We start from the raw sequence: 23,038 nt of genomic DNA on the forward strand, positions 1-23,038 counted from the left end.
TATATTATCCTAACTTTAGTCTGAGGTATTATTTATTACTAAATATGTAAATATACTGTTATAACCCAATCATTTCTCTGGTAGGGAGGGAAGGTGGAGGTGAGGGGTAGAGAGGGAGGGAGGGACCCAGGGAGCAGGTGGGAAGAGGGGAGGAGGTGGGGTATTTTGATTGACAGATAGTATTTCGGAAGTATATTTTGTTTATTTATTGAAGATATTTGTTTTAGCTCATAAAATTCATACAAATTACCGGGCCAGAATATAATTTACATTGCTGGAATTCTTACAATTTGATGATCATTTTGAATATAAACATCATAGATTTTGCATTAGACATACAAATTTTAGATCTAATGTAAGTATTTTGTTTACTCTGAGTAAATGTTATCTTTTGTGCAAAATATATGACATTTATATTCAAAATATTCCTGGTCTTACAAGGAATCCAGCAATGTCAATTATATTATCCTAACTTTAGTCTGAGGTATTATTTATTACTAAAAAGGTAAATATTCTGGTTTCTCCCACACATTTATCTGGTAGGGAGGGTTGGTGGGGAGGGAGGGACCGACCGACCATCTGGCGCGGTTGGAAGAGGGGGGGAGGCAAGGTGGGGTACTTTGATTGACAGATAGTGTCTTAAGAATATTTTTTTTTTTATTAACTGAAGATATTTGTTTTAGCTCATAAAATTCATACAAATTACCCGGCCAGAATATAATTTACATTGCTGGAATTCTTACAATTTGATGATCATTTTGAATATAAACATCATAGATTTTGCATTAGACATACAAATTTTAGATCTAATGTAAGTATTTTGTTTACTCTGAGTAAATATGTTATCTTTTGTGCAAAATATATGACATTTATATTCAAAATATTCCTGGTCTTACAAGGAATCCAGCAATGTCAATTATATTATCCTAACTTTAGTTTGAGGTATTATTTATTACTATACCTTAAAATCTAGTGGTTTTCCCCCAAAATTTCTCAGAGAGGGAAGAGCCAGCGAGTGTAGTGTGAGAAGAGGGGGAGGGAGTTGAGTCCATTATTTGAATGGACATTAACTTGGCGACTGTATTTCTCTATTTCTCTTAAGTATTAATTGTGTGCATGTACCATCATAAAATTAAGATGTTATTTTTACGAGAACATAGGTATTGTGTCGGAAAAAGTGGAGTTTGGGGGTCAGCCGGTCTCTATTTCATTTAATCCCATATGTTATGTTGTTCACTTTACGTGTTTCTTACTTTCCACAGTACCCTGTGGGTTGAATTAACCGCGTAAAGTGAGGGTTCACTGTAATAGATAAATCGCCGTTGATGTGCAGGTGTCGGTGTCTACCGTTTAGAAGACCCTACACAAACATCAGCTTCATCCCTTCCACCTTCAAATTCAAAATAACTACGTATCCTCGGCGGCTGCAGTTCTGTCAATGGTTGGTAAGGCAGCATGCTCTAAACCATTTACTTCCATCTCTGGTGCTTTTAACAGATGAAGCAACGTTCGCAAGGAATGGCATAGTCAATGTGCACAATATGCATACTTGACCTGTTGACAATCCACATGCAATGACACATACATCTCATCAGGTACAATTTGCAATCGATGTTTGGGCCAGAATTATTGGTGACTACCTTACTGGCCCATATCTGCTACCCTAGTGACTGACAGGTAAAACATACACTCATTTTCTTGAGGACACTTTGCCAGTGATGCTGTAGGATGTGTTCATCAGGATACATCAACAACTGTGGTACATGCATGATGGTGCCCCAGCTCATTTTGTTAAAATAACAACGGAATTCCTATACGTCAGTTATCCTGACAGGTGAATACAGTGTGGCAGCCCTGTTCCATGGCCACCTCGATCACCTGACTTAAATTCCCTTGACTTCTACTTGTGGGGTCACATTAAAAGCAAAGTGTAAGTATGCTACAGAGGTATTAACTCGTGAGAAATTGTGGCGTCGAGTGCAAGACAGTGCCAAAAGTATTTGCAACACCCCTGGAGTCTTCGAACACATATGATAGTCATCTGGACCGGAACTTTGAACATTTACTGTAAAATTAATATCATATCGTATGGATTGTAATAAATTGTACTCACAACACTGGATATTTCATTTATACTTGGTAGATTTTATCACATTTCAACCCCAACTGTCATGTGTTACAACTCCAAACTATGAGGTATTGATAGTATGGTCATGAATTAATTTATCTTATGCATGTCTCAGGAATACTCCGCCAGAATAATAAAATGCATTTCCGAAACACCCGGTGTAACGGGAGTTTATGTGAAAATGTGCATCGATCTACATAATATTTATCTATGAAAGCTTTATTACAAACGTAATCCTTTTGTATATCAGGGTATGCCAGTACAGGTTGTACCTCTCTAGTCCGGCATTCTTTGGTCCAGAAACTCCCGTGGTCCGGAACGATTTTAGTTTGTCCAATAGGTAGATAGGCAGCTTTTTTTTTTTTTTTTTTTTTTTATTTCTCTGAATTATTATTATTATTACAGGAGTATTAAATTTTTGCCCCTCAGGCCCCAATGTGGGTCAGTGACCTATGCCCGGGTGGGCTAATCCCCTTAAAAAAAAAAAATAGCCGCGGGAAATTAAGGTTTGTTTACATCCGGCAGTTCGGCTGCACTCTCTCTCTCTCTCTCTGCTTGTCTATACAGAGTACAACATTTAACCCTTCAATAAATATATGAGCAGTAAATAAGTGTTGCTTTCATATTCTTATGTAAAGTAATGACGATAAATTTTCATATGTGCGCACTTACACACGAGCAGTCTCACTTTTTTTTTTACCATTAATGGTTAGCTACTTATATTGTTCCATTTATTAACATTAAATAACATTACAGGTACTTCAAGCAACCATATTCATTTTTTACATTAATTTTACTACAGCTAAACTCAGGGTCTTATTTTCTTCAGTTTTATATGTAGAACCAATCAGTCACTGGTTTCGTAAGCTTTAACATAAACAATGCCGGCAGCCGTCTCGTCTCCTCTAATATTCCACGTATTATTAATAAATTGTATTGTTAATTTTGCACACACGTACATTAATTCAATAAAAACAAATTCAGAAACATTAATTAAAATATATATGAACAGTAAATAAGTGTTGCTTTCATATTCTTATGTAAAGTAATGACGATATGTTTTCACGTGTGCGCATGCGCACTTACATATGCGATCTCTCTTTTTCTTTACCATTATCGTTAGCTACTTCTATTGTTCCATTTATTAACATTAAATAACATTATTTAAAACAACCATATTAATTTTACTACAGCTACAACCAAGGTCTTATTTTCTTCAGTTTTATATGTAGAACCAGTCAGTCACTGGTTTTGTAATCAACGAAAACAATGTTGTGTCATTTCTTCGTGTGTTTTAATATTCTACGTATTATTAATGAATTTTATTGCTCATTTTGCACACACAAACATTAATTCAATAAAAAAGACATTCAGTAATTAACAATAATGAATCTTTTGTAAGAGAAATGACGCTGTTTACACGATTATGCACGTCGTCTGCACGTTGGCGGGCTGTTCAAACCCGTCGAAATTCAAGTTTCCGCCGTTAAAATTTTTATTTATTTATTTTTTTGTGTGTTCCAATAAAATACGTTAAGAATTAAAAACTCGCGAAATTTGAGAAGCTACTATACGACATTTAACCCTTCAATATGTCTTCAAAGAGACCATGACGCAGAGAAAGTGGTGCTAGTGCTTCCAGGCATAAGCATAAGTCACTATCTATCCAGGAAAAGGGTGAATTTCCATGGTCCGGCACCGGTCAGGTCCCGAGGTTGCCGGACTAGAGAGGTACAACCTGTACTATAATAATCATCTTTTACTTAGAGGAAAATTTTCACACTTACAATGTTGGGGTTTTCCACATCCCTCTTGAAGAAGCGAGTATATTTGTATTCATTAGGTGCTGGTACAAGGCTGCCAATGAGCCCCATTGGAAAAATTCCCTTGTAGTGACCACCCAAAGACTCCAATTTACTCACGTCAACTTGTCCACTGCTGTCTGCTCTGTTGGAATTAATATTAATATAATTGTCACCTATATTACGATTCTATAAACCCTATTTCTCCAAAATACAGGGGGTTCCCGAATTACGAACATCTGCCTTAGGAGAGCCCGCCGATACGAACGGGTTTAATCTTAAAATTAATATTACAGGTATTTTATTTGCCCGATGACTTAATTTTGACTTTCGTTTACTGTGTTTTGTTATTCTATTTCTTCTTTTGTCTTACATTAAGAGATATTAGATGTATATAAGGACTTAGGCTCTGATACAGTGGGATTTTAAACATTGTTCTGTAAGTACGATATGCACATAAAATGTGTTCCAACTTATGTACACTCGCAACAAAAAGTATCGGTGCATACTGTAGTTTGAACAATTTGAGACCAGTGACGACAGGTCTTGGGAAAGGCGAGTTCTTCCAGCCGTATGTTGGCAACCCTGTAATCCTGCTGAGCTGCGACCGTTAATGTTTGGAGATATATTTCGTCTGTCTCATTCCACAAGTTTCGAATCTCACAAATATCAATACAGTGGTCCCTCGGTTAACGAACTGCCTCCCATAAGATTCTTAAATTCGGTTAACGAAAAAAAATTCAGTTAACGAATTTCTTACGAACCGACCTCAACATGTTTTTGCTTGCACTGGCCGGTCAACCAGCTTTAGTATTAGTCCGCCAATACATTAATCGGTTCTAGGGCTTAAATTCCTTACTATTTTAGTAAATATCAAGAAGTTTATACTATTCAATAATTTTAAAAGTTTAATATTCAATTTGTTAGTCATTTTAACAATTATTGAACATAATTGAAGGTAAAGTGACTAGTTTAATGCGCGACATCCAGCCTCGTAACACAGCAAACAGGCGTTAGTCTCTCTCTGTTTTCACTGGAGGTAACATCTTGCTTGAGACTCTCTTCAACTAAACGCTTTTTTTCGGTGTTTCCAAGCAAATTATTGGTCATTTTGAAATATATTTTACATATTGACAATATATAATGCAGTGCAGTGTTGATTTAAAGAAAATAATCTTGAAATACACCAAGAGAACTAAAATTTTATGGGTGAAATGGTGCCATGGGGTGAACTTCTCTTCCACCCCAATGCCTTCTCTTCTTCCTCCTCCTCCACCCCCATTCTAATTCCCATCATCATCATCATCATTATCCAGGAGCCTTCTACATACACACCTCAAAGTAAGTGAACTTTTCTACCATTTTTGTTGAATTTAGGCAATTTTCGGTGAGCTGGAACCAATTACCCAAAAACCCATTGAAACAATGGTTTCGGTTAACGAACAACCTGCTGGAACGGATTGTGTTCGTTAACCGAGGGACCACTGTATAGAAGCACCCACATATTGATCCGTTTCATAATGTCATTGTATACTGAACATTGTGTTATCAAAATGTAATACTTTACGGGCCCTTTGATAATAATTTCCGGTAGGTAAAGGCTTATTTGCCAATTGTTCAACCCCCCCGTCGTCTGTAGTACCAGTTTCGTGGTATCGCCGAATCCATCGTGCAGCGGTGTTCCTGTGGACACCAACCCTCCGGCTAATATCTGTGACGCCGAACCCTTCGTTATGAAGGGCAATAATAGCTCCTCGTGTTCCCTTTGAGGTTTCCATGTTGTCTGGCATGTGTAGATCTCTACTGCAGCCAGTAGTACTGCTTCATATTGCCTCCGTTTTATACCCACGTTCACCGAGACCGAGCCCTCGCTCATCATTCAGTCGACACAAAGCAACAATCCGAAAAGAGGAAACAAACACACTGATTGTTAGCCATATGGCAACACCTAGTGGAGGGGGGGGGTTATGAGGATACACTTACCAACCTTCCCGACATATCACAGTGTATACGTATCGTTTCGGAAGTCTTCGATCTCACCCTGCACCGATACTTTTTGGTGCGAGTGTACAAATCAGACTTAAGAGCGTCCTCAGGAACGGAACCCGTTCGTTACCCGGTGACCCCCAGTATTACTAAATTATGTATCTTTATATATTATAACCCTTAGGTTTGAGTCATCTGGTAACCAAATAAGAAATAGCAGATTGATGCTGAAATCAAGAATTCTTCACAGAGTTGGCACAATGTGTACACTGACTATGTAAAAAGAACCGTCTTAAACATTTTGCCTCTAGAAAGTACATTTTAATTATTTTTCCTTTTTAGGGCAACAGTACGTAGAGGAAGGGATGGGCAATTGTAAGATCACACCCAGCTGTACTGAGGGGCAGTTTACTGTACTAGACCCTACAAACAGCAGGATTGTTATGGAAATTAATGTTCATGTTTTAGTAAAAAAATAAAATAAAATAAAATACAATACTGGTAACACACTAACATGTAATTTCGTAGGGCCATTATTTTGGAAATTCCATTGGATAAGGACAGTCACTTATGAATACCACTTACCTGACAAGGTGAAGGTTTTATATAAATTCTTCCTCATGCACTTGAGTGACACAAAGATAACTAACTTTTAACATGCAATGGAAAAATCTAGTATGAAAATTCCAGGACTTTTCCATGCCAGTTTCAAATTTTTCCTAAATCTGTGATAAACCATCTATGAATTTGCAATAGGAAAACACTAATCTACATCCTGTACTATGGAAATAATATTCACGGTTCTATATATTAAAAAAAAAAAATCTTCATAACTAGCATGCTAGTTTGGATAACAAGTTTTAGGATAATAATCAATCTGCATTATCGGAAAAGTTTGCCAGGATCTACCTTTGATTTTGCAAAAGAATTTGGAAAGTCTAAAATAAATAAATAAATAAATAAATGAGAGAGAGAGAGAGATAGAGAGAGAATTATAGTCATGGATAATGCTTCTGTTCACATGATAGAAAATGGTCTTGTATCATCTGGGCAGTGTTTTTGCCAGGTAACGTTAGGCCAGTGTGCTAATTGATGGATCAAGGTACCATTAAAAAGTTTTTAAAAAGATGTTAAAAAACTGTTGGATCTTTAAATATTTGGATGATATGAGGGTCAATATATAGTTTTTATTACTTCTTTTTATTTGTTTTATCATTTAAAAACGTTAAAAATTATTTTTGGAAAAGTTGATTTTTCTTGATTTACCGTGAGTGGGGGGTACGGCCAGCGGCACCCTAGCCAGGGGCATAGGGGTTAAGACTGAATGCTAAAAGGACCTAGGTGTATATGTTAACAATGAACTGAAGTTCGTGGGCCATTGTGAGAAGAAGGCCAACCAAGCAACTAAATTATTAGGTCTCATAAGGTCGTTCAGATAATCAGATATCTATATGGTCTGTCCCTCGTAATGATTTTCGAGAGCGAGGTGATTCCCCATCTGGAGTACTGTCACCTCGTCTCATCCCCGAGATATGCTAGGGACTGTCAGCTGATTGAAAATGTCCAAAAGAGGGCCACCAGACTGGTGCCAGCACTTCGGCACCTCAGCTACCCAGAGAGATTAGAGTGCCAGCAATTGCCTAGCTTATACTACAGATGGGCAAGGGGGTACCTAATTGAGGTGTATAAACATCTAAAAGGGCACTACTCAGTCAAGTGTTCTGACCTAGAGTTGGCGGATGCTAGCCCCACAAGGGGACACAGCTCAAGGTTGAAGATGCCGCAAGTCCAGAAATCTGCTAGGGTGAACTTTTTCAGAGCGAGAGTTGTGAACTCATGGAACAACCTGCCAGAGAAAGTTGTAACGGCACCGAGTGTGAGCTGTTTCAAGACCAGACTTGACCAGCACTGGAGCAGGTTCAGATACATCCAGGAGCCAGTGCATGCCTAGTACTTGCCAACAGTGCATAACAGAGACGTGACCGATTGCCCAAGTAGCTAACGAGGAGTTAAGTGGCGAAGAGGATAAAAGTATGACATAATTTGGAAGGTCAGAGATCAGCACATTATCAATGTAATGTACCACCAACACCCCCACCCCTCCAATGTCTAAACAAATGTTATCACCATCTCCAGTATCTTTTTTTAAGAAAGGTGAATTTTGAAGAGGAAAAGTTAGATCAACTCTTAAATCCCTCACTAACTCCCTTCCCATAAGTGATGGTAGGGAAAAAAATGGGGGTAAAAGTTGAAACCTCATATGTTGTCAGCTGCCATTTTGTAACAAATAACCTCTGGTGATGTTAGCTGACCTTCAATTTTAAACAGCATCCAACCTCAACAGATGTTTCCATGCTTCTTTAATTCCAGTTTTTGTGTATATGGGGAGGATTAGGGAACCTTTATCCACTGCTTAAATGTTAATAGATTAAATAAGTCATGGAGTGAGTGTTAAATAAGCCATGGAATGAGTGTTAAATAAGCCATGGAGTGAGTGTTAAATAAGCCATAGAGTGAGTGTTAAATAAGCCATGGAGTGAGTGTTAAATAAGCCATGGAGTGAGTTTAAATAAGCCATGGAGTGAGTGTTAAATAAGCCATGGAGTGAGTGTTAAATAAGCCATGGAGTGAGTGTTAAATAAGGAAGATATTGGAAGCATAATGTGTTGTCTAATGGTAGACCCTGCTGCCATATGGCATCACGAAAATTATGACCAAGTCCCAGGTTGCTGATCTGACTTTCTGCCTCATTTACACACAATTGCAGGGTCTCAATTGTTTCTCTTACCATTGACAACACAACATACATATATCGTTTCTCACTACTATTGATCTTTTTCTTTCATTTTTGTATTTCTTTTTAGTTCTTTTTTATTATTATTATAAGTGTTATTTTTATTATTGTTATCATTATTATTTTATTTTACTTTTTATTAACATTTTTATTTACTATGAATAATTATTACAATTTCGCTCCCCAGGCCCCGATGTGGGTCAGTGACCTGTGCCCTGGCGGGCTAATCCCCGTAAAAAAAAGTGGTATTGATTGTGCTATTGTGGACGCCTCTGTTGTGTCATTTTCTGAATCACCGGAGAGATGAAATCTATTGGTTAAAAAAAAAAAAAAAATTGCTGCCAACAACAATGGGTATAAATAGGCACTTTAACTACATTAAAATTATTCAAATGTATACCTGCCCTGACTCATACTGGAATTCAGTAGTGGAACAGAGAAGCTTCTTGGATGATGAATACAATTCATACTTGTTTTTTGGATGAAAAGACTACAAACAATTTATCACGCACTGTTCTTAAAAATTGCACATAAATACCTGTATGTGGTTTAAAAAATTGCATAATGTAACATACCTATAATGGGCATAAGAAAGGAAGTTAATCCCTTTGGAATCCTTCATAGATGCTTGCAGAGTAACATCCTGGCCTGGATTAAGTCCATGCACTCTGATGCTCACTGGTTCATCATGGAGACATGAAACTGGCTCCACCACCATCTCCACACCCTTATTAAGAAAATCATTATTCAGTAACTAAAAAAAAAAAAAAAATAATCTTATGTTTGTAGAGCACATATGCCTCCACTGGAGCAAAATTCATTCAAACAACTTCAACATATAATTATATGTATGAGCTAAGAACCCCTTTATTGACACCCCCCTCCCCCCAAAAGACAAGATAAGGAAGGCACATAAAACTCTCCTCTAGTGAAAATATCACAATCCTTCTCTAAAAAACATTTGACACATAAAATAAAGGACTGAACTTGGACATCTCATTTCCTGCCCAAGGGAAGGTGTAAAGGTACTAGGTGTATGTTATACCTAATACTGTATAATGTTTATTATATTGTGTAAAAATAATATAACAGTAAGTGGATAGTTGAGGTGGGCAGGTAGTCTTTGATTACTTCAAGGAGTTGTGACCCTGCCTTGCCAGCTGTTCCCACCCTGTGGATTCATGTTAGGAAGGGTATCCTCTATCCAGTCACCAGACCTGTACCCTTCCTCCGTTCTCTAATACAGTACTGTACATATTCTGGGTTAGCACCCAGGGTTTATGGTGATTGAGGAGGGGAAGAGACATTCCATTCCGGTTTTACCCCTAAAAATGCCATCAGATAATCATGACTAACTCATGCAAACAAGGAAAACACTGAACCACAGTGATTCCAGATAAGACCATTTCCCACGCTCTGATGAGAAACTATCCTAAAACACTCAAGAAGCAAATGCTACACGTTAAGAAATTGAGGCAGAACATAATATATGTCCTGAAAGAAACCTGTGAAAGCACTCAATGAGAAATTAGGTGACATGTGGTAAAGATTATCACATTAAGAGGCAGAGGCACAAGAGATCCCACAATACAGTACATGTACTTAGTTAGTACAATTATTGCAATTACAATAAAAATTCTACATAAAAAGCAGCACATAAAAGAGCAACATAGTAGGTGCAAAAGCAAGATTTCAAACTGCCAAAATATAATGAAAGGTTCACTTAATATGACACCCAAATTTCAGTATACAGTACAGGGTATATGCATACTGTATATGTTTTCATGAGACAAACAGTAAGGCCCTTTCCTGCTGAAATACAGGGTGGACAAAACTAAGAGCAAAAACAAACTCTCTCTCCATCATTTTATTTATTTATTTTATTTTTTTACGGGAATTAGCTCACCTGGGCACAGGTCGAACGACCCACAACGGGGCCCAGGGGGCGAAAAAATAAGAACAGAAAGAAATTAAAAATGGAGAAGAAAAAGGTTATACTGTGTTAATCTACACCACGAAGATGCCGGAAAACCAGCTTTTTAAAGTGAGACATTGTATAGGTATGGAAACACAGAAGAAAGCAGAGCATTCCAAAGTTTGGCTGTGTGAGGAAAGAAGGATGTACTATAACGGCTTATTCTAGTGTGACCAACATCCACCACGGGCAAAACGTGTGCTTCGAGCCCACGGCCTTGCCGGCAGTACACAGGATGCCAAATCCACCGAACATTGCCTTATATACTTGGAGCAACTGCTCAGGAGTGAAGTAGCTACGGCATCTGTACAGCATTCCCAACTTTCGGGAGGCACCTTTACTATGTTAAGGATGTGTGACTTTCATGACATATTGGAGGAAATGGTGAGGCCTAGCATATCTATTTCAGAATTTGGCAGAATGATAACGTTGTGAAATGTAATTGGTGGGAGATCATCTAATTTAGAAAGTGTAATTGGTAAATACTGAGTTTTATTACTATTGAATTTAACCAAGTTTCTACCTACCCATTCAGAGATGATGCACAGATCCGCATTGATAGAAGTAATGATATCAGCTCTAGAAACAGATCTAGTTGAGAGTTAGGAGGAAGGGGAAAATGTGAAGAAGAGTGAAGAGTAGAATCATCAGCGTAAGAATGGATAGAATTAATTGTAGTGTCAAGTAAATCATTGATAAAAAGAAGGAAGAGAGTAGGTGAAAGAACAGAACCCTATGGGACACCACTACTGGTAGAGAAAGAGCGAGAGATCAATCCCTCGACAACAACTGCCATGGATCGGTTCTCAGGGAAGCTAGAGATTAGAAAACAAAGTGGGGGAGAGAAACCATAAGAGGGAAGCTTAGAAAGCAATGACTTGTGCCATACCCTGTCAAATGCTTTGGAGATGTCGAGGGCCACGACGAAAGTTTCCCCATAATCCCTAAGAGAGGATGACCAAAGATGGGTGCAATAGGAGAGCAGATCACCAGTAGATCTCACCTGATGAAAGCCATACTGGTGATCCGACAAAAGAGAATGGCTTTCATTCATTCAATATCAGTGCTTACTTTTGGTTGAGCTGAAGACATGTTGGACACTGCTCCTAGACTACAGCACTTTGTCTGGATGAAATAAGTTTTCAGCTGAGAACAAAATGATCTGTGCATTTTTTAACCCTGTAATGAACAGAAATTTTACTAAATGCATCACACACTAGAAACTTAGTCAAATGAAAAACAACTAATAATTTATTTAATTTTCCATTTAAATTAAAACAAGAACTCCCAAATTAAATCAAAAAACTTTTATTTTATGTAAAAGACTACTGTACTAGCTCAAATTAGTAGGGGTCTGTTAAAGTCCTTGGTAGAACAACATTCAGTAGTTCACCACCCAAAATAAGAACAGATCACAAAACCCTGTTTTCTAACCAAGCTGGGATAGGGTAGCTACGTGGCAGGTCTACTGATTAAATAATATGTACTCAGAGACCCAACTGAATAAGTTAAGCAAATGAGAACATCCTTCACAGGAGACACTTGTTCAGGGTACACTGAAAAAGGAAAGTCTTGACTGCCACATAATCTTCCATTTTGTCAACATTACCACTTGAGCTCAGCAGAACTTAGCCAAGTCGTGCAGTTGTCATTGTTCAAACATGGACATAGAAAATGGGTTTTTGTAAACTAAGAAGTCTACTGAGGCCCATGGAGAAAGTTAAGCCCAGTTAATATGTCATTAGCTAGTAATTTAAAAACTTCCTCCATATGATCTCACACAACACCCTGGGGAGTTAACATCACTGGTTCTCTGAGGTATGGTTGTTTAATTTTTTGCTGTTTTAACCCCACATTTTCCCTCATTTTCAAAGACTTGCCCACTTTCCACAAATCAATGTCATATCTTCATAAATATACAACAGTGATGAAAATAAAGGTCATATTCTTTAAAATCACCATGGAAAACATAAAATTTCTTTTGGTTATTTAATTCTCATTATCATTGCTAAGGATTCTTTAACCCTACTGGATTAGATTTTGGATTCAAATAGTGTAGTTAGGTTAGATTTTGGGATCAAATAATGTGTGAAGTGAGGTTAGGCTAAGTTTTGGGTGCAAATAATACCTGCAGTGCCTGCACTGTCATGCATAATTCCTGTACTCATCAACTTTTTGTAATTTTTACCTATGACTGAGGTACAGTATACATATACTGAATTGGGTAAAAGACCCACTATTCTGTCTTATGCTAGGTGTTTGTCACATTTGTACTGTAGTCACAAATTTATTATTGTTCTTTGTAAAAATTTATTATTGTTCTTTGTAAAAATTTATTATTGTTCTTTGTAAATTTTAACTTCTAGTCCTGTTTGTATCCTATTTTCTTTCAACTTGCTGCCAGCAACCATTTTGAAGCATGTGATAGTACAATGTTGGAAACACCACTTCTTGTCCAATCAGCAAAGTTAAACAATGTTGGTACATGACTGTACTTAGATGGGTGACTGCCATAACCTAAGAATGCCACATGCTGCCAATATAAGGACTCCACTGGAAACAAACTCTCATGGCCTTGTCTGCTGCCCTTGGTCAAATTGACTGAATATCAATTATTATTATAATAAGGACCACATTAGAAATAAGTACATTGTTACTAATACTGAGGTGTTATCCTCAGTACGTTACCATAAAATATAGTTACCCACAGACTTGGACCCCCTGTACCTTGGTAATACAGTCCTCAAACGTGAACAAAATACTAAATTCCTCGGAGTTATTGTTGATGAGAAACTTAACTGGAGAAACCACATACAAGCCATTCACAGTAAAGTCAATAAACAGTGTGGTATCATGTATCACACTCGACAGTCACTCACTCTCACAGCAATGAAAGAAATCTATCATGATCTTGTTTACCAACACCTGATACACTGTCACACACTATGGGCCTCTGGCTCTTCAAAAACACAATCTCTGGTTACTGCACAAAAGAGAGTTGTATGGACAATGACCTACTTGAAAAAACAGATCACACAAACGAAAAATTTGCTATATTGAAAATGTTAAAATTCGAAGATATTAACACCTACTGCTGTGCCCTCTTTGTTTACAAATCTATCAATCACTTGCTTGACAATAATTATTTCCAGTTCTGGAAGAATCAGAGATACAACTTAAGGCACCCAGAGCTACTAAACCACCCCCCATGCACTCCTCTCAGTCCCAGACCTCCATAAAATATCACGGTGTGAAGGTATGGAACAACTTACCCCCACCCATCTGATGGAAACATAGTACCAATCCCTAAAGCTAACTCTCCAAACTTCAGGCCAATTTCACTCACATCCTGTATGTGTAAAGTCCTTGAAAGAGTTGTTCTCAACCGTCTCATGTTTCAAGTCAAAGACAAACTGGCCCCTAATCTGTATGGGTTCATGCCCGGGCATAGCACACAAACATGTTGCAGAATATCTTGTTCACTCAAAAGATAAGACACAAACAGCCTTCATAGACCTTAAATCAACCTTTGATGCAACTAAAAGAGACATTATACTTGAGCAACTAGCTAATTTTGGCATCCAAGGTAACCTCCTGACATGGATAAAGGGTTATCTGTCCAACAGGTATGCCAGTGTTCTGTTTAAGGGAGTCAAAAGTGCCAGAATGAGATCATTTGAGCTTGGCATGCCTCAGGGAGGAGTGTTAAGTCCTATGCTCTTTAATATACTGTACTGATGCACAAGCTTATTGCTGACATTCCAGTTCAGCCAAACGAGGCTGTAATATGCTATGCTGATGATATCTGCATTATGACCCAGACCAAGCTCAGGCTCCAAGCCTAGCTGGATGTATTTGCTCGAAGGACTGTGGAATGTGGTCTCATAATATCTGTTGACAAGACGAGGGTCCTCAATCCTCGTCCTGCTCACCCACTGCTTCTTGACTTTAACATTAACAGCATCTCCTTGGAACTAAGTAGCTCATATAAATATCTTGGAATTTGTGTGAATGATGCAAACTTTGTCGGCAACCTTCGTGCCAAACTAATGCAGCGGATTAAACCCCTCAAAACCCTTGTTGGCAAGGGCTATGGAATTAACATCATCTATGCTCGTACTTTCTATCTTCACTTCATTCATTCTGTAGTCGACTATCATGCTCTCCATCTTGTGACTATTCCACCTAAACAACTCAACAGCCTTAGGGTAGTGCAAAATGAAGCCATGCGCATCATTCTAGGAAGCCCAAAATCAACCAGAATTGTAAACATGAGGAAAGAGCTCAGACTGCCCTCCCTATCTGAGAGGATAGCTCTACTTAATACCATGTTTTGTGTCAAGGTTTTGAAGAACAATGGTCCCCAAACTACAGCTCAAACTGAGTTGATGTTCTATCTAAGTAATCCCGACTATCTCGCTAACCTTCCACAAAACTCTCTCTTTGGGGCGTGGCTTCATAAAAGTGTTGCAGATCTCTTGAAACTGAATGTCCCAATCACCCCAGACGAACCCATTAATGCCATTCCTCCTTGGCTGGATATATCAGTTCCTATTAATTACACTCCTGTTGGTAGTAAGCAAATGTTAAACACCGATGTACTGAGATGTGTCACACTAGAAACTATTAACAGACACATAAAAAGTATTAAATCAAGTGAATATTATGCTTTTACTGATGGTTCTGTACAGACAAACACAGGTAGAACAGGCTGTGCAATTCTAATATTGTACTGTATATAAAGAAAAAGAGATGAGTGTCAAACAAGCAAAGGCTGAACAACTGGGCCAGCACAACACAAACTGAACTAACTGGAATTTACTTAGCCACAGACTACCTTAAAGAAAATGGAGGTGGGGTGATATTCTGTGACTCTCAAAGTGCTTTGAAATCAATGAACAGCCCGTCAGGTTCTATGTCTAAAGTTGTATGTGATATTAAAAGAAATGTGATAACTGCCAATGAGAACAACTCTCGTATCGAATTTGTGTGGATTCCGTCCCATGTTGGAGTTAGGTATCAAGACCGTGCTGACACATGCCAATGAGGCATGTAAGAAAGAAAATGTTGGCCATGACCTTGGCCTGCCCAATGCTGTACTTAAAAACATTTAAGTCAGAATCATGAACTCTGATCTACAGTAGAAGAACTGAGAAATGCAGAGAGACCTGGCAGTTGTAGCACTAGTAAATATGATAAATTTTGTGACGCGAGGTACCGGTATGGCCAGCATAAGGACAGAACCAGACAAAGTGATGTAGTTGTGGCCAGAATTAGGTTAAGATACAGACACATCTGGCAAGTTAGTAACGCTGTACCCATACCGGAACACTCAGCATGTAAACTTTGTGATAAACCTTTAAAGCATACACTTGAATACTATATTATTGAATGTGACACTGTCAAAGACTTCAGGCCACCTGGCTTATTTTATCATGAACTTTGTAATTACTATGTATTGAATTGGGGTGCTTGGGAACATTCTTGCTGCTTATCCCAAATTTGCTAGCTCACACTGATTAGTCTTCAATTAGAATATGACGTCCAATGTACAGTGTATATGGACCACTGTCTTGCACGGCAGCGAACAGTGACATCACCCACATGACTCTGACCTATATATACTGCTAAAGAATATGATGTATTTCTTTGTGTACGAACCTCTGTCCTGCATGGCAGTGAACAGTGACATTACCCACATGAATCTGACCTACATATACTGTCAATGAATATGATGTATATTTTGTGTATGAACCTCTGTCCTGCGTGGTAGTGAGAAGTGATACCACCCTCAGTGTCAAGACCCGACTGAATTACTCTGAAAAGGCAAACTGTACTCCAAGCTTTGTCAATAAATTTGTTAAACTAAAGTCTAAACAAAATTAAAAATAGATATATGTATAAAAAATCGCTGGATCCCTGAAACGATAATTTGACCACAGAATGTACTTATTTTGATATCTGGTACCAATGAATGGTTAATTTAAATAAGCGCACCACACTCTGTTAGGAAGTTAAAAAGGGTCCGACTAATTACCCAAATGTAGCCAAATATAGCCGGAATGAAGTCAAATAATGGTCCTAGATGAATAAATCGGACTGCCAATCACTTCTCGACTAGTATTTGGTGTCAGAAAGTCACAAAAAATTGGAAAACTTACTTTAATCTGAGTTAATAGATCGCGTGCATGTACCGACGGAGCGAGGAATTACCCAAATGTACCCAAATGTAGCCGCAATGAAGTCAAATGATGGTCGTACAAGCGTAATTCGGGCTGTGAATCACTTCTCGATTATTATTTGGTGTCATAAAGTCAAAAAAAAATTGGTAAACTTAATTTAATCTGAGTTGTGTTGGGTTGGGTTGGGTTGGGTTGGGTTAGGTTAGGTTAGGTTAGGTTAGGTTAGGTTAGGTTAGGTTAGGTTAGGTTAGGTTAGGTTAGGTTAGGTTAGGTTAGATTAGATTAGATTAGATTAGATTAGATTAGGTTAGGTTAGGTTAGGTTAGGTTAGGTTAGGTACATGCACTTGATCTATTAACTCAGATTAAATTAAGTTAACCAATTTTTTTTTACTTCGTGACACCAAATACTAGTCGAGAAGTGATTGGCAGTCCGATATATTCATCAAGGACCATTATTTGACTTCATTCCGGCTATATTTGGGTACATTTGGGTAATTAGTCGGACCGGTCAAAAATATATTTTTCTAGTGTATTTGTGTGCGTTTAGACCGAATATGACCTTCATTTCCGTCGGAAATTGGCCGGGTTTTTTTTCGTGGGACGTTTTCTGAAAAAAAAATGGCTAAGTGAATAAAAAATACACCAAAAACACCAGAAAACCAAAAACCAAACCTAACCTAACTGACTCTCACCATATGATGGAATCACCTATTTCTTACCTTATTGGCCTGGTTCTTGTTCGTCGTTGGATTCTGAGATTCTTACACAACGCCACATATGTTGGTCTTTGCAATATATACAGTCAGTCTTGCACTTAAGACACTTTACTGAACACCATGCGATAAAATAAATGCTAAAGTTTCTTCGTTTTTTCCCAAAAACTCGCAATCAGCTCCATATAATTTAAGTGACACCCATCGCAGACTTCCATGGTCGGAAATGAATATGAATTTGGAAATATGAGACCCAAAATAAAAATCGATTTTGATTGGGCCAAAAATACCGCGAATTAAACCAAAAATAATTTTAATTGATTGCAAAAGAAAAAACTCTTTTGATTGGCCGCGTGATGTGTACGGGAGCGCATGGGCGTGATGATTTATGAAGGAGACCCGCAGTGTGGGAGGTGAGGTATACGATAATGGTGTTAGATTAAGGGAAGAAAATAGAGAAAATTTTGGATACGCTATCTCCGTTATTATACATTTTCGACGGTAATGTAATAGATGAAAATTATCTTATAATTTGACGTCTTATTCGAATATGATAATAGATTAGTGGTAGGAATGTGTGGTGTGAAAACAAAAAATACCCAACGAATGCCTCTTTCATGAAGTGTTATGGTGTAGTTTTACGTTTTTTTGAGGACGTGAGAGTACAATCGGGTCGAGCACATCAGTTGTGAACAAACTAGCAGACGAGTGTTGACAACCAGAGTCGACCGAAATACCCCAAACTCCAAGCAAATATGAAATGAAAAGCAATGCAAGTGATTCATATAATCACTTCAATTGCCTTTCATTCATAGAAGTGTAAAACAATGTAAAGTACACAATAGAAATTTCAAAATAACAGAAGTAAACTGTGAGCTTAAGGTTCAGTCGATTATCTTTACCTGGAGGTGGCTGACGCTCGCCCCACAACTGGTCACAGCTTAAGGTTGAAGAAGCCGCAGGTTTAGAAAACTGTGAGGGGTAACTTTTACGGAGAGTTGTGAACTCTTGGAACAATCCGCCAGAGAGTGTTGTGACGGCACCGAGTGTGAGCTCTTTCAAGACCAGTGCATGCCCAGTACTTGCCAACAGTGCTTTTACTTACTTTTATCCTCTACACTACTGATCGGCTTGCTCGTTAGCCGCTTGGGCAATCCGTCACTTTTTGACTTTCACTTTTATCATTTTCACCACTGATCCGCTCATTAGCCACTTGGGCGATCGGTCACGTTTCTGTTACTTTTCTTTTTCTTTTATCCTCTTCACCAATTGATCGGCTCGTTAGCCGCTTGGGAAATCGGTCACGTTTACGCACTGTTGGCTAGTACTGGGCATGCACCGGCTCCTGAATGAACCTGAACCTGCTCCAGTGTTGGTCAAGTCTGGTCTTGAAAGAGCTCACACTCGGTGCCGTCACAACACTTTCTGGTAGAGTTCACAACTCTCACTCCGGAAAAGTTACCCCTTACAGTTTTCTGAAGCTGCGGCTTCTTCAATCTTGAGCTGTGACCCCTTGGGGGAGAGCGTCCGCCAGCTCCAAGTAAGGACATTCGACTGAGTAGTGCCCCTTGAGATGCTTATACACCTCAATTAGGTCACCCCTTGCCCGTCTGTAGTATAAAAAGAAAAGTAAAAGTAATAAGAGACGTGACCGATCGCCCAAGTGGCTAATGAGCCGATCAGTGGTGAAGAGGATAAAAGTAACAAAAAGTTCAGGCGCTCCTATCTCTCAGGGTTGTTGAGGTGCCGAAGTGCAGGCACCAGTCTGGTGGCCCTCCTTTGAACATTTTAACCAACTGACAGTCCCTAGCATATCTCGGGGACCGGACGGGGTGACAGTACTCCAGATGGGGAAGCACTTCACTCTTGAAGATCGTTACGAGGGACGGACAGTCTAGATCAGGGGTTCTCAACCAGGGGAGAATTTCCCCCCCTCAGGTTTTCAGGGGGGGGAAACTGATACTAATATGGAAAAAATAAAGGATTTTCAGTATTATATGCATAATATTTGGAATGCACTTTTTGAGGCAGACAATCTTGGAAAGGAGGGGGGAATGACATTCTGACATATGGTGAAAGGGGTGCATGGGGCAAACAAGGTTGAGAACCACTGGTCTAGATATCCGAATGACCTTCTTATGAGACCCAATAATTTAGTTGCCTGATTTACCTTCTTCTCGTAATGGCCCGAGAACTTCAGCTCATTTTTAGAGCCAGCCAGGCGAAGGTACAGGGAGAGAACGTTTTTGAAGAATCCAAGTGGTGTAAAATTAAATTAAATGGAGGAGACTTACTTATTATCGGATGTATCTACAGATCCCCAAACTGTAGCTTACTAAATCAAAGGAACTTAAGAGCCTTAATAGACAACGCAACGATGCTCAACCCTAGCCACCTCCTTATCATGGGGGACTTTAACTGTGGAGACATCGACTAGAAAAACGAGTTCACGCCAAATGACTTAAATAACCCTGCTACTCTTTTTGTAGAAACTCTGAGATAATTTTCTGTTCCAGCATATTAAAGACCCGTCACGTTACAGAGAGGAGCAAACACCCAAGGCACTGGACCTCATCATAACAAACGAGGAGGGTATGGTGGCCAAACTGGAACATCTAGCCCCCGTTGGCACCAGCCACCATGTAATGTTGTCATTCAGATTTATCTGTTACCTAGTTCATGACAAAGCCAGGCCAAGGTGCAAATATTACAAGGGAAATTACGACGGGATAAGGGAGGGAATGAGGGGTATCCACTGGCCTGACTCACTAAGGCACAAGAAAGCAGACACTATGCTGAATATCATAGCTAGTAAAGTGACCCATTTGATCGATAAACATATACCGAAGACCAAACCCAGTGCCTCTAGGAATACGAGGGGATCCCTACACATGAACCATGCTGCGGTCGACAAAGTTAAGAAGAAAACCCAGAAATTCAAGGCATGGGTTAGGTCAAAAGATGAGCAAGACAGGAGGATGTATGCAAGAGCCAGAAACCAAGCAAAGGCAGAGTGTAGAAGGGCTGAAAAGGAGTTCCAAAGGCTGGTTGCAAGCGAGGTCAAGTCAAAATGAAAGGCGTTTTACCGCTATGCAAAGTCGAAATTAAAAACGCGAGTAGGAGTATCACACCTGAGGCTTGAAGATGGTAGTTACGCAGATTCTGACCGGGACAAAACTGAGGCATTGAACAGCTTCTTTTCCTCTGTTCACAAGAGAGGATGCAATTAACCTTCCTGCGTTTGAGGACAGACAGTTCGACACAGCACTGACCCACATTGTGTTCACAGAAGAGGTTATAAGAAATAAACTGTCAAAGCTAAATGTTCAAAAGAGTCCCGGCCCTGACATGGTGGATCCCAGAGTGCTAAGAGAGTTGTGCAAAGAGCTTGCCGAGCCCCTGAAGATCATGTTTTGTAAATTCCTGGATGAACAAAAGGTCCCCAGTGATTGGAAAATGGCTTATGCGAGTCCTATCTTCAAGAAGGACGATCGTCACCCCACGAACAACTATAGACCGGTGAACCTGACCAGCATAGTATGTAAAGCATTATCAGAGATGTCACGATGGAACATCTACTACAAAACAACCTTGTAAAGGATTGCCAACACGGTTTTATGCCGGGGCGCTCCTGCTTAACACAATTACTCAAGGTACTGGATATTTGGACCCATATTCTGGAACGGGATGGTAACATCGACAATATATACCTAGAATTTGCCAAGGCTTTCGACAGTGTACCCCATGAAAAGCTTCAAATTAAACTGGAAGGGTACGGGATTCGCAGAAATGTTCTAGCGTAGATATAAGATTTTCTACATGACCGCAAGCAGTGTGTGGTGATTAAAGGCACGAAATCATCATGTGTACCCGTCACAAGCGGGCTACCACAGGGCAGTGTATTGGTCCCGCTGTTGTTTGTTTGCTTCATAAATGACATGCCTGAAATTGTACATTCCTCCATGCAAATGTTAGCTGATGACACCAAGTTATTTCGAGAAATTAAGATCCAAGCAGACTGTGAAGAGCTGCAGAAGGATCGCTGTGAGCTCCAAGAATGGTCGAAGAAATGGCTGCTAAGATTCAATGTCACGAAGTGTAAGAGGATGCACCTGGGACATACCAACGATAAGGGGGCGTATCATATGTCCCAAAGGAATGAAGAAACTGCATTAATTAAGACTGAATGTGAAAAGAACCTAGGTGTGTATGTTGACAATGAGCTGAAGTTCTCGGGCCATTGCGAGAAGAAGGTAAATCAGGCAAATAAATTATTAGGTCTTATGAGAAGGTCGTTCAGATATCTAGACTGTTCTTGAAACTATAAGCATGGAAACTTGGTGACTTATCCTCATTCAAGCAACTCAGCTGCTGGACTTTCGACAGATAGAGATTTTTAAATGCAAATAACTGGAAGTCAGGTGTAGACTCATCATTGTCAAGGATTTCTCACATGTACGAACATAGCTCAGCAAATGCAGTGTTACAATCATCAGCTGTGGGATCAGTTCTTTTTTTTTAGATGTACTCGGTCTGTCACGATTACAAAAGGCCACCAGACATTTTGAGTGATACTTAGCCTCAAGAGCTATGACCTTTAACTGACTCAGCTCCGTCTTTATCTTTTCATCTTGTAGGTTCTGTGCACATTGTTTCATGTGTGCATGAACTTTCATTGAGGAAGCATTGCGTAATGGCTTGCCTCTCGTCTGACATTTTTGTTTGGGTGAATTTGTCTGGTACTTCTGCAGCTTCACTGCTTTTGCGCTTTGACACCCGTCTGAGGTTTTTATCATTGAAATTTGAAGAACAGAGTCAATAGAACTTTGCACGTCTTCGCATGAATATTGCTTAGAGACCATCACCTTCGGCAAGCCAATTGAGTTCCACTCTGGTTGGCAATTGATCCAATTTGTGGAATTCCACAAGGTTTTTTGCTAATGTTATATCCCTTTTCACCAAATCTATCGACATATTCAGCTGGGCATGGCAAATCCTTCTCTCCTTCGCAAAAGATACATTTATTTCAACCAATGTTAGTTGGCACAACAGATGTCACTTCACCCTTCATTAATTTTAGTCGCTTGTCTAGCTTCTTTTAACAAGTCAATAAATACCTGAAAAAATGAGGAAAACAATGTACATGACAACACAGCAGCGGTTAACAACATATGTTATGTTGTCATTGGTCAGTTCCTTTACACTGATAGCAACAACAGTTATTTGCAACACGTTTCTGCTCCAATCATGTGCAGAAAAAAATAAAGAATAATTTGGTTAAACATTTAAACGAATGGCGGCCATGCTGTAAAGCCATATGACTGGCACCACTTATATGGAAAATATTGGCTTTATTGTATTCCTTGATCCTATACTTGAGTATTAACACCAAAAAGTAAGTCTGTAGCTCACATATTATAAACATCTCAAGAGGCACTACTCAGTCGAGTGTCCTT

At 39.1% G+C, this 23,038-nt stretch overlaps 1 protein-coding gene across 8 annotated transcripts in view; it reads right to left on the reverse strand.

Annotated features, from left to right (window-relative positions):
- The window catches only part of LOC121863985 (acyl-coenzyme A thioesterase 1-like), a 68,255-nt gene that overhangs the window by 41,564 nt on the left and 3,653 nt on the right, over nt 1-23,038 (reverse strand). For 4 of the 8 annotated variants that reach the window (XM_042362855.1, XM_042362854.1, XM_042362853.1 and 1 more), the window contains exons 1-4: nt 18,485-18,544; nt 11,757-11,864; nt 9,286-9,437; nt 3,916-4,075 (exon numbers count right to left, since the gene is read on the reverse strand). In XM_042362855.1, coding sequence (XP_042218789.1) covers nt 3,916-4,075; nt 9,286-9,437; nt 11,757-11,855 — 411 coding nt within the window. In that variant the 5' untranslated portion in view covers nt 11,856-11,864; nt 18,485-18,544. Of the gene's footprint in view, nt 1-3,915; nt 4,076-9,285; nt 9,438-11,756; nt 11,865-17,588; nt 17,806-18,484; nt 18,545-23,038 lie in introns of those variants that run through there. The other 4 variants (XM_042362852.1, XM_042362851.1, XM_042362857.1 and 1 more) reach the window with 4 other exon arrangements.

This window comes from Homarus americanus, unplaced genomic scaffold (assembly GCF_018991925.1).
Source record: "Homarus americanus isolate GMGI-L3 unplaced genomic scaffold, GMGI_Hamer_2.0 scaffold11187, whole genome shotgun sequence".
NCBI lineage: Eukaryota > Metazoa > Arthropoda > Malacostraca > Decapoda > Nephropidae > Homarus > Homarus americanus.